The 12,387-nt window shown below is 37.5% G+C and overlaps 1 protein-coding gene across 1 annotated transcript; it reads right to left on the bottom strand.

Moving 5' to 3' along the window:
• Window positions 1-3,592: 3,592 nt before the first annotated feature.
• On the bottom strand, window positions 3,593-12,333 carry zgc:165573 (cysteine-rich and transmembrane domain-containing protein 1). Its single transcript, XM_017493056.3, has 3 exons — window positions 12,146-12,333; window positions 8,307-8,630; window positions 3,593-4,340 (listed from the first exon to the last, which is right to left on the bottom strand). Exons 2-3 carry the CDS (start codon window positions 8,608-8,610, stop codon window positions 4,234-4,236), a joined length of 411 nt encoding a protein of 136 aa, XP_017348545.1. The 5' UTR covers window positions 8,611-8,630; window positions 12,146-12,333; the 3' UTR covers window positions 3,593-4,233.
• Between the last annotated feature and the right edge of the window lie 54 nt (window positions 12,334-12,387).

Raw genomic sequence — 12,387 nt, 5'->3', positions numbered from 1 at the left:
CAGTGAAATTGTTTTCTTTGCATACCCCAGCCTGTGAGGAAACTGGGGTCAGAGCGCAGGGTCATCCCCGGTCATCCCCGGTGCCCCTGGAGCAGAGAGGGTTAAGGGCCTTGCTCAAGGGCCCAACAGTGGCAGCCTGGCAGTTCTGGGGCTTCCGATCAGTAACCCAGAGGCTTAACCGCTAAGCCACCACTGCCCCACTTTGAATATCCCATTCAAAAATCATGAACATTAACATGGAATTAGTCCTCCCTTTGTTGCTATAACAGCCTCCGCACTTCAATGAAGACTTCCCATTAGATTTTAGAACATGCCTGCTTGAATTTGTGCAAAATTCAGGCAGAAGAGCATTAGTGAGGTTGAGCACTGATGTCGGACAAGAAGGCCTGGCACACATTCGGTGTTCAATTCATCCCAAAGGTCTTCAGTGTTGTTGAGGTCAGGGCTCTGTGCAGGCCACTTGAGATCTTCCACTCCAACGTTGGCAAACTATGCACTCATGGATCTTGCTTTGTGCACAGGGGCATCGTCATGCAGGAACAGGTTTGGGAAGCTTTGTTCTAGTTAAGGAAAATCTTATTGTTAAAGCATACAAAGATGTTCTAAATCAATAGTCACCAACCCTGTTCCTAGAGATCTACCTTCCTGAAGACTTTAGCTCCAACCATATTTGTGCCCACCTGACAATTTAATCATTAGAAGCCTTCAGAAGTTCATTAGTAGCCTTAATAACTTGATGAACTAAAACAGGTGTGTTAGATTTTAGAAACCTGCAGGAAAGTAGATCTCAAGGAAGAGGATTGGTGACCACTGTTCTAAACAATTGTGTGCTTCCAACTTTGTGGCCGCAGTGTGGGGATGACCCACATATGGTCAGGTGTCCACATACTTTTGGCCATATAGTGTATATTAAAATATACATATAATATATATATATATATATATATATATATATATATATATATATATATATATATATATATATTCATACAAGCCACATGAGATGGTCACTTCTACACATGCTTCTTACTATCAGTCTTAACATGAGCTCTGCGTGTAGGTGAATTGTGAAGGATTTTATGTTTCAGTCCATTCGTTCTCACAGCTGTTGTTTATTTATGATAATTTCTGTAATAATACAAGACAATTTTAGCAGCCTGGTGAAATAACTAGCCTATTTAAGAAAACAAAGTGTTTTAAAAATGCTTCGTAAGGAGTAACATTTAAATATTAGATTTATACTCATTTGCAGGTGTAGTCATGGAGTCCTGGCTAGTGTTACCACTTAACAGCTCCAGGGTCCTGGACCCTTTGACTCCTGAGCTCAGGTTACTGTCTGTGTGGAGTTTCACATTTTCCCCATATGTGTATGGGTTTCATCTGGGTTCTCCAGTTGGTGATGCTAAATTTCCCCTGGGTCTTAATAAGTTTGTGAATGTGCATCGTGCCCTGCGATGGATTGGCCTCCCATTCTGCATGAATTCTTCCTCCTTGTACCCAGTGTTACCAGGATTGTAGTGTGACATTGTTTTCGGTTACAAATGACTCATAATGTACAGAGCTGTTTTAACAGCCCTCACAGGATCTGTACACACAGGAAAAAGATGTGGAATGAGAGTGGGCTCATACTATGTTGGTGTCATTTCAGCAGTATATATTTTGTGGCTCTTGGATTAAGGCCTAAAATAGATGTAGTACAACATTTGCAGTGAATATTTTTATGATAAGAGAATGGTAGGCTACACAATATAGGAAAGTCCATGCTAGAGTGAAAGGGAATTACACTTTACACTTGTGCTCTTCAGCATGGGTTTGCTTTTTTAAACATTTGTATTCTGACTAAATGCTGCTGTATCAGAAGAGAAAGAAATTCTCTCTCGCATTGCATTTCACTTTCATCAGCGTGTGGAAATTATGTGTGAATCGAATCACTGTCCAATCACAGCACAAAACCATTTGGAGTGTGACAGAAATCAGAGAAGAGAAGGGCCTGAAAGTCTCATTTTCCATTAGGTGTTACTGTCAATTTATAGGAACTTCTTTATCATTTCTACTACACTGATTATTGAACCCTTTAGGTTTTCAGAGTTATTACTAATACATGATAAGTGTTAATATGGCTAACAGCAAGACTGAGGACTAATTACTTGGACTTACATTCAGCTAGGAGTAAGATTAATATTTATCTATGAAATTCCTGCCATGTTTTAGGACAGCATCATGCTCTCATTTGAGCAGTTACATTGTACTAATCTGCTATTTGTGAATGAGTATGCTCTTTAAGGTGCACATGGAGAAGTGTTTTTGTAGATGTAGGCAATGAGATTACTATTGCAGTGTAACTTCATTAAAATGCTTCCATTGAAACCTTATTTCAGTGTCTGTTCAACTATCAGCTATGTGCTTTTTGTGAGACAGCATAACAGGGAGTCCACTACACGGCAGCCTGTTGAAGATACTCAGTACTGTATGTACTCAAGTTTATCCAGTATATTAAGGGAGGCGATCCATTCTCAGAATAGAAATGAAATGTCTTTCTGATTGAACAGCAATTTAGAGTTTATAAAATGCCATATATACGTAGTAATGATATTTTGCTAATTGGACCATAGAGAAAGATTTCTTTCAACAATTTCAGCCATAGTTAGGCAAAGAACAGCAATTTTTCATTAAAAAAAAACTGCAAACTTTTCTTGGTTCAAGAGAAAATGGCAATGAACCAAGAACCACTCTTTATAACCATGGTGAGCAGAAAAGCATCTCAGTGTGCACAATACATTCAGATAGGCTGCAACAGCAGAAGCCCACATCAGGTTCCACTTATGACAGGACTCTGAGTCTACAATAGTCACAAGCGCCATGAAAATGGACTGTTGAAGATTGGAAAAAGACCAGGTGAAGACTGTTATAAAAAGCGTGGTTATTTATGTTGTAGCCATCCTGTCAGCTTGAACCATTTTCCTTGGACTTATCTCATCAACATGGAGTTTCCACCCACACACTGTTTGTTTTTTTCACCACACCATTCGGTTTAAACTCTTAGAGACTGTTGTGTATGAACTTCCTATTCCATTCACCCATATGAAAGGCCTTCTGTAAACACATGGACAGGTTTCCAGAGGCTCCTGTTTTCTTTAGCTATAGCTTTAAATAGCATGAAGCAGCAGTGGGTAAGTTTACACATAGGAACCATTTAGTGAGCCGAGTGTTACACCACTGGGGAGGGGGACTGACACAAGAGTACTGTGCCCTTTAATCACTTTGGGGACGTAGTAATGGTGTGGTCTTTAAAAGCGGCTTATGCAAGAGCATACACAAAACACAGCACATGGCCAAAGACGCAACGTGCGTTTTTGCACCAAGGGAACACGGAGATAAATATGTTCAATTACAGTATGTAAATATAATTTACAGAAAAATAATTTTGTTTAGTGTTCTAAGAAATGTAACAATATTTAATATAGATACAACCATCGATCTTTATTTTCTTTGGATAACAAAAGATTATTTTGATTATGCATTAAATTGCAATAATAATAATTTACGGCATCCATTGCTTTAACTCCTCAGTAAGACTAGAAGACATTTGGGGTTATTTGGTTATTGTGTATTTAATTACGCTGTGAAGTCAGACACCTATACAGACCTCTAGTGTGCACTTGTGAAGGTCCAAATTACACTAAGAGTCATACATTCAACATTCAAACATTACAGGAAACATGATTTAGATTGGAAAAGATTAAATTCTATCCATAAAACACTAAAAAGCTCAAAAACTGTGGCTTTTATTTAGTATACATTAACGAGTAGAAATTTCTGACAATTCTGACAGTATTTTCCTCAACAGTTTTTACCCCCAATGAAACCCTTGGCTTTAAACTGAACAAAAACATGCATTCATCAACCACGTTCATCATCCTTCAGCTCTATACCTGTAGACAATTTAAATTCTAGCTATTTATTTGCTTTTGGCTACATATAATAAAATAATAATAATTAAAAAAAAAAAAAAAAACAGCTCAGTTTACATATGTCTAGAACTAGGATTGCATTTCTATAAATGTCTCAGTGCATAGCATTGAATTTATTGAAGTAATCCAAACTGGACCTTGTAAAATCCCTGAACAAAAACACACATCGCTCTTTCTTTCATTGGATCATTGTTTTTGCAGTAGTCATACATAAATACAGAGGGAAAAGGTTTTTACAGATGAGGGCTTTGCTGAAGACAGATTAAGTCAACATGTCCCAGAGACAACAGCAGCACAGAGCCGTCCAGCACGCGGTCAGACACGCCTGATCTCCTGAATCGCCCCGCCGATCTTGTTCCACAACATACACTGTAGAAATGGGGAGGGCTAATAATTATTCACAACAATTATGCACAATACACAAAATTCCTGGAAGAAATACTGTATTTTTAGCCACTTTTTAAAATTCTATAATATATAACAATGGTTCTCAAAGTGGAGACAGCATTTTTTTTTATTTAGTTACCAGAAATATCAGGTAATTCCAGGTAATCTCAATCTAGCTGCTCATTTGAATCAAATGGGTTTAATTTAAAAAATAAAAACCAAGGCAGCTTATACATAATGTCAACTTGTCCCTGTGAATGGAAAGTTCAGGAATAAAAAGCTCTATAGCGCCAATAAATCTGCCCTGAGGGGTTCTGTGGAATTTATGGTCACAGTTAAAAGAGTCCCTGGCTACAAAACCTTTGAGAATCTCTGCTATGTAGAAACCTAAGGAAATTTAGCACATGACAAAAATGGAGGAATCAATGCCATTTCATAAAGAGTGAGAATAACGATCACGTTACTATCACAAGAGAACCATACTGTTCCCCTATTCAGACACAAAGCTCTAGTTCCACCGCAGTGTGCATGTGTGAGTGCGTGCATATACAGTCCCTTCCGAAACTATTGCAATAGCAAGACCAATTCATTTGTTTGTGCAATCCACCAAAGACATTTGAGTTTGAGATATGAGACATGAGTTCAGGATTTCAGTGTTTACTTCCTGGTATTTACATCTAGATGTGTTAAACAACATAAAACAGAACTTTTTTTATCAGACCAGCCAATTTTTAGGTCAGCAAAAGTATAGGATCTGACAAGTCTTGAAGTAAATTAAAGTAAAAAACACTTAATATTTGGTTGTAATATATTTGCAATAACTGCATCAAGCCTGCGACTCATTGACATCACTGGTTTCTTCGTTTGTGACGCTTTCATTTGTTGTTTGTTTCACGGGGTTTCTCCTTCCAGTCTCCTCTTCAGGAGGTGAAATGATGCTGAATTGGGTTAAGGGCTGGTCATTGACTTGGCCAGTCTAAAACCTTCCACCCCCCCCACCCAAAGTCCTTTGTTGAGTTGGTAGTGTGTTTTGGATCAATCTCTTAATGCATGATAAAGTTCCACCCAATTTCTGTATACTTCTGAATTCATTCTGCTGCTACCATCAGGAGTGACATCATCAACAAAGATTAGTCAGCCTGTTCCAGAAGCAGCCATGCAAGCCCAAGCCATGACACTAACTCCACCATGTTTCACAGATGAGCTCATATCTTTTGGATCATGAGCAGATCTTTGCTTTCTCCACACTTTGGCCTTTCCATCACTTTGGTACAGGTTATTTTTGGTTCCAGAACTTTTGTAGCTCATCTCTGTATTTCATTGCAAATTCCAATGTGGCTTTCTTACCGCTGATCTTTGCGTTTGCATCTTGTGGTATTGCCTCTATATTTCTGCTCTCAAAGTCTTCTTCAAACAGTGTATTTTGATACTGTCACCCCTGCCCTGTGAAGGTTGTTGGTGTTGTCACTGACTGTTGTTTTGGGGGTTTTCTTCACAGCTCTCACAATGTTTCTGTCATCAGCTGGTTTCTTTTTCAGGACATTCAGAGTTGTTGTATTGGCTATGCTCAATGTTCTCCAATTGTTGTTCCCACTTTTCTCAGTTTCAAAATAGCTTGCTTTTCTCCCATAGACAACCCTCATGTTGGCTTCTCCTTTTTAACAACAAATGCAGTCTTCAGGAGGTGAAACTGAAGGCTAAACCCAAGAGTACATGTTCAGAGCTATTTATTGTTTAATCAATAGATCAATTTAATAGGACACACCTGGGTAACAGGTAACATTTGTCAGTCACATGTTCCAATATTTTTGCTTGCCTACAAATTGGGTGGACTGATACAAAATGTGCCATGTCGTTTAACACATCCACATTGTTACATCCCAGGGCATAAATTTGTTATTGCTTATTCATGTGGTATGTTTATTGTTTACTATAAAATGCAAGTGTAATACTATTGCCTGTGAGTATGGTTCCATTCTTATGGTGTTTTGCTTTCTTTCTTCTCGGTGTACAAACAGATTGCCTGATTACCACCAGCTGCAGATTGCTATGGTGATAATCAGTCTCAGGCATGGATTGGTTACTCTAAGTGAGGAAAGCAGTTAAAAGCATTGAGATGACTAGCAACGAGCAGAGTTGTCTTCCATTCCAGCCAGTGTGTTGAGATTCAAAGAAGGAAACTATTGAGTTGTTGTATAGTCCTAGCTGACTACATATGTTTCCAATATGTTGACATTTTGCTGCCTGCCTTTACTGTTTCTAAAATTGTGTATTTTCTTGTGTTGTTTATCAATGATAATTCCTTTGTTAATATTATCTGGAAGCATAGGGAGGAAGGTGCCATTTAGTTTGTGATTACCATCTTTTTCTCCTGTTTTTGTTAGAAAGAGAAGCTAAGTAAGATTTCTGTTGTTAATTTTCTATTCTTTTGGTTGTTAGATTATGATAAGTTCTGTCAGGAGACAGTGTGCGTTCAGTGCAGGAATTGGAGAAGGGCTCAGTTATACTTTTTTATTTTTCCTCTCATTGTTGCTTCTTTCTGACCCCTAGAAAGGGGAGGAAAGTAACAATATAAATACCAAGAGATAAAAACGGACATTCTAAACTCTCTCATTCATCTTTTGATCTCAAACCCAAACGTTTTCAGTCTACAGCAAAAAAAAAAAAAAAAAAAAAAAAAAAAAGAATTGGCCTTGCAGTTCCAATAGCTTCAGAGGTGACTGTATGCGTGTGTTAAGTCAAATCAAGACTACAGCAAGTGCATTGTCCTCTCTGTGGTAATAAAATGAAACCTGGTGGTTTTCAACATTAGATAAAACCACAAGCCTAAGAAGCTTTCTCAGGCTACTTAAAGCCACAAGCTGATGCACTGCAAGGGACAGCAAAGCCACATTTATCACTCTATTCTTGTGAAAGAGGATTATAATAAAGCCTATTTATAGAGTTCAGAAAATAATTTTTAAAAAATGTAAGTTTCTTTCACATTGATTTTTGTATTCATTATTTTTCTCTAAAAGGTTGGACAGAATTCAGTTACATGCTTCAAGACACTAGCATAAAACCCTAACTTCTGCACAGTAGCACTGCTCATGACCAGAAATGTCAAATTCCAGAGAATGGCTGTGCCCTATTACCCTTCACTCTTCAGCTCAATGCTGGTATTCAGCCTCACTGGTATAGAACTGCATAAAATAAAACCATAAGAATAAACAGAACTGGGCATGCTATTACAGGAAAATAATCAACAAAGCAGAAAGCAGAGCAGTTGAATAAACCTCAGATTATTTTTATGTAATAGCACATTGTGCTTGTAAACTTGCCAACAATTACAGATTTTTATTTATTAAAGAACAAGATGTCAGTTTGTTATGCAGTGCCTGCTATCAATTATGTTACAGCATCTGTAAATGATAGTTTCTCTCCCTTTCTTTCTCTGTCTTAATTTAATTTATTAAGACAAACATATTTACAGCTTATCCCATTACCAAGAAAATGCAATGCAAAAAAAATTATAAAATAAATAAAAATCATTGAAAGCTTTCTTATCACCAGAAAACGTACACGCTGACACTAGAAACCAGAACAGAAACCTTCTCTGTAGCAACCATTATGCATTTACTACCCTTGTTGTTCTACCAATTTCAGTTCTATAGCAACAACTAACTCACAGCTTCATTAAAGAAAATTGAAAACCACTTTGTATATTCTTTAAAAAAAAAAAAAAGAAAGAAAAGAAAGAAAGAAAGCTGAGTCAGTTGTTGCTATACATAATAGACAACATATTAGAAAAAGTATTTTAATAGATACCTATGACTTGCCTTGCAGCTAGTACTACTGCAAGAGCTGTGCTGTTATAGAAAATTAAAAATCAACACCCTTTGATCAATCAGAATTATAAAGTGCTGAAGAAAGTACTAACAGGGTTGATTTGAAGCAGCAGAAGCTCACCTGTGTTTTTGGGAGGCTCCCCATACACCGGTCCTCCATACCCTGGTTGAGGAGGCACTGGATATCCCTGATAGCCAGGTTGGGCAGGGTACGAACCTGGTGGTGCAGCAGGGTAGTTAGGGTATGGTCCTTGCTCAGGACCAGGTGGATAGCCCTGAGTGGGGTAGCCTTGAGGTGGATAGCCCTGAGGTGGATAGCCCTGAGGTGGATAGCCCTGAGGTGGATAGCCAGGAGCGCTGGCAGGAGGGTAACCTGGAACAGGGGCACCCGGGCCTGTATATGGTGGAGGATTCTCATAGCTCATTTTCACGTAGGAGTGGTCACCTGGAGAAAGAAAAAGTAAACACCGCTTTGTTAATAGTTGGCTTTTATTTGACACAAATACACTCTAACTCAGAAACCAAAGGCCAGTATCTGCTGTTGACGTCAAGTGTAGCCTCTTGACTATGCCTGTCAGCCTTGCACACCCTAGTGCTAGTTGATAATGCTCACATTAAAAAAAAAAAAAAAAGAACTCAGAACCTATAAATGACTCATTTGAGGCAAACATTCACACATTTCTGATAACATTGTCACAATGGATTACAGTCATTACCACACAGAAGTTTCAACATGTTACCCTGTACTGAGAACAAATAGGTAACTGACTCATAACAAGGTTAAGGGTTGTTGTTGGGGTGTTAATGGACAATTAAATGTAATGTAAATCAAAACTGTTAATCTCTAAAAATGAAGGTCTGAGAATGAGAGACATGAGACAATGTCCTACCAAGTCAAATACCAAAAAAAGATACCAACAGCCGATACGATGTGATACTTTGTAACGTAAGCATAGTGTACACTGTAACGCTAATGAACCGACAACACAAAATGACAGCGATCTGGATGCATTTCACGATTAATAATGGCAACCAAGCAAAGTAGACTGCAAACTGTACTGTGAAAATATCAAGAGGAGGTACTATAGCATCTTCCTACGGTACACATAACCTGATAAAACATCTTGTACACAATGCTCAGCACAAGAAGTAGCAGCAGATAGCAACAAACACAAGCTAGGCCAGAATGTCTACTACAGTCAGCACTAGGTCAGTGAAGATAAAAGCTCTTACCCAGCATGATGTTCTTCGTGATCAGTTGCTATCGGTCACTGACAATGAGGGATTTCGGTGCAGTGAAGACAGTAAAATGTAGTTTACATACAGCTGTACAGAAGCACAACTCCAAATTGGAACAAAACTGTTCTTCTCCATTGCAACTCCACTCAATCCAAGGTAACTAACATAGCTAGATAATGCACTTCAATTAATATCAATTAATATTATAAAGAACAAACCTTAGTGGCCTAAGTGCATGACCAAGAAAAAAAAACAAACAGAGCTAAATAAAACTTTCCATGACACACCTGATTGCTTAACACCAAGTAGAATATTATTCAAAGATATCATCAAGTAACAAAAAATATGTGCTGGTACTCAGACTACTGGTACTAGTCTGAAGAAATGGTATTGATGCATGATCAAGTGCAAACAGACACCTCCATGTTTTCTGTTAACACATAACCTAGTCATTTTCAAAATAGGCCTACCTTCGAATGGGGATATTTATGAAAGCATTACACAAAAATGTGTTTCACATAAACGTTTACTAACTGTCCAAACAAGTACCACCAAAAGTAAACAGGCTTTCCATTCTTTTCTCAATTTTGAAATTCTTGACTGTTTAATATTACTACATGTTACAGTACATGGAGATTAACTGAAAATGTAAACACTGCTGAAACATTTCTTCAAAGGCACATTCACTCTAGGAGGAAGTGCACCATGAACAGCCTGGATCATATTCCTGAACCTTTCATCTGTATTAAACTGTACATCATATATTAATAAACATTAACAACAGGCCACAGGTCAGAACTCTCAACAATAGCTGGATATGGTTGAGTTTTTAATGATTGGTTTGAACGGTCAGAAGAGTCTGTAGCGCCTGGAAGCTGATCGAAAATTATGAATATTTGTGAATTGGAATTATATACACGTCACATTGTATAATTCCCCCCCCCCATTTTTCACATTGTAATATTTTTTTCCCTGTTGTTTTTAACTAGATAGAAGTAACATTTGCCTTTAAAACATAATTCTAAATTATAGGTTGTAGTTTTGAGATTTAAAAACAAAAAAAAACAGAACCCTAAATTCAGATTTTATGTAAATTAGGCCAAAGATGAGAACAATCCATTATTCCCAGGAAAAAGTAAACATTTTCAAAGCGGTCAAACTCACAGTCGTCTGCCATGCTTACATCCATGAAGTGAAGTGAAGAGACATGGTGTATAGTTAAGAGTCAAAATGGAAGACATGAACCGTATAGTTACTGTATATTTACCGTATAATCACCATACCAAACCGTATATTTAGATAAGTGCATCTAAATTGCTATTAAGCAAGCAAGTTTGCCAGTTAGCTGCTAAAGACTGGCAGAAATCTAACATTAGTGTAGCCTGACCAGCGAGAATGTTACATAAATATGTACGCTGGTCGTATACTAAGCATCGTCTGTTTAACATCACTGTATAAAAATAGCTATTTGAGAACATAAAATCTCTTGTCTGAAAGCGTGTACCTTTCCCTAGAAATGCCACATTCTTTACCTTTCCATTAAATCTGTATTTTTTGAGATTTTTATTTAGGCCTCCGATTTTTTTTTTTTTTTTTAAATCTCAAAACCGTAACCCATGATTTCAAATTATATGTTTGAAAATCTTACTCCTTCAAAACAAAGGGAAAAAAACATAGGCAAAAAATTAACGTTTTTTAAAATACACAATAGAACAAAAACAATTTTATTTAATGTGATGTGTAGATAATTGAAATGTACAAATTCATGTTTAAATATTTTTGTCAGCTTCCAAGCTCCATAAGTCACCATTAAAATTTCTCTCTTGACATTTTATTTATTTAAAGACTGTACAGATTCTCGTATTTGTATAATGACTATGATTAAAGATGATAAAGTCATGTATTTTGCTTCACATAATGGTGTAGTAACCACTTTGATAAATGTCCCATGACAAACACATGACTTTCCCAGTGGTAAACTCAATCAGTGAAAATCAAGCCTGGACAGGATGTCAGTATATACTGTTAATATACAATAACACAGCTTTCACGCTGCAAATCCATTTAAGTGCAATATCTAGTCTAGCTAAAACTCACACTGAGCAGTTCCATAGTGGAGGTGAATTATTAACTAGAGGGCGACTTAATGGTGTGCACACATTACACAAACAACACTGGAGGGCTTGTATGTCCATATAACACAAATTAACACAGGAAACGCATTCACACATTGGAAATAGAAGTATTCTGTTTACGCTAGAAAGGTATTATAATGCTTTTGTTCAAATGTGTATGACATTAAAAATGATGTAAGGTCCAAACTTTAGGCTAGAACTGGTGGCTCTGGTTACTTGAGTATCGTTATTGTTTAATTATTAGTGGAACCACATGAACATCATGCGCTAGTGAACGCGCCATGTTCAGGCGAATGGAAGACCGTGTTTTCACCCACGACAAGAAGCAGGTGTTTGCGTGAGGAAGTCAGGCAGTCCTAGCAAACAAACACGAATTTATATTCTGTCCTCTTCACACTTGAATAAAAAATACATACAACACGAAGAGTAGCTTGCTTTTTATTTAAAAAGTGTAGTTAACGGATTCCTGTTTTGTTTTGTTTTTTAAAGGATGACATTAAGTAGACAGATCTTTTCTAATGAAGGAGATCTTTTAAAGGCTATGTCAGTAAAAACAAACAAGCAAAAAAAAAACACACACAATTACCTTTGGTTTTTCGGAAGATAGCGGTATCAAATGTCGAATGAGCTTCCCGAGCGCGTTCCTGCGTGCAGCGTTCACTTGATCCTGGTTATGATGGTTTATTGATCTTTAAAGTCAGGCTGTTGGAGTGCGTATGCTGAGTCAAACTCGACCAAGGCGGCGTAATAATGACGACACGGTTGCGACGGGTGCGCGCGACCTTATTGGAACGTTCCCACAACACTTTATCAGCTGACCCTCGGCGG

This window comes from Ictalurus punctatus, chromosome 18, assembly GCF_001660625.3.
Source record: "Ictalurus punctatus breed USDA103 chromosome 18, Coco_2.0, whole genome shotgun sequence".
Taxonomy (NCBI): Eukaryota; Metazoa; Chordata; class Actinopteri; order Siluriformes; family Ictaluridae; genus Ictalurus; species Ictalurus punctatus.
Note: the sequence above shows the minus strand (reverse complement) of the source record. Positions and strands in the feature narration are given on the sequence as shown.

Excerpts from the sequence above, each read along its gene's own strand:
- zgc:165573 (XM_017493056.3), bottom strand. The coding sequence starts at position 8,610 with ATGAGCTATGAGAATCCTCCACCATATACAGGCCCGGGTGCCCCTGTT. Across the intron at positions 4,341-8,306 it reads GGAGCCTCCCAAAAACACAG|TGTATGTTGTGGAACAAGAT; the intron begins GTGAGCTTCTGC and ends CCATTTCTACAG.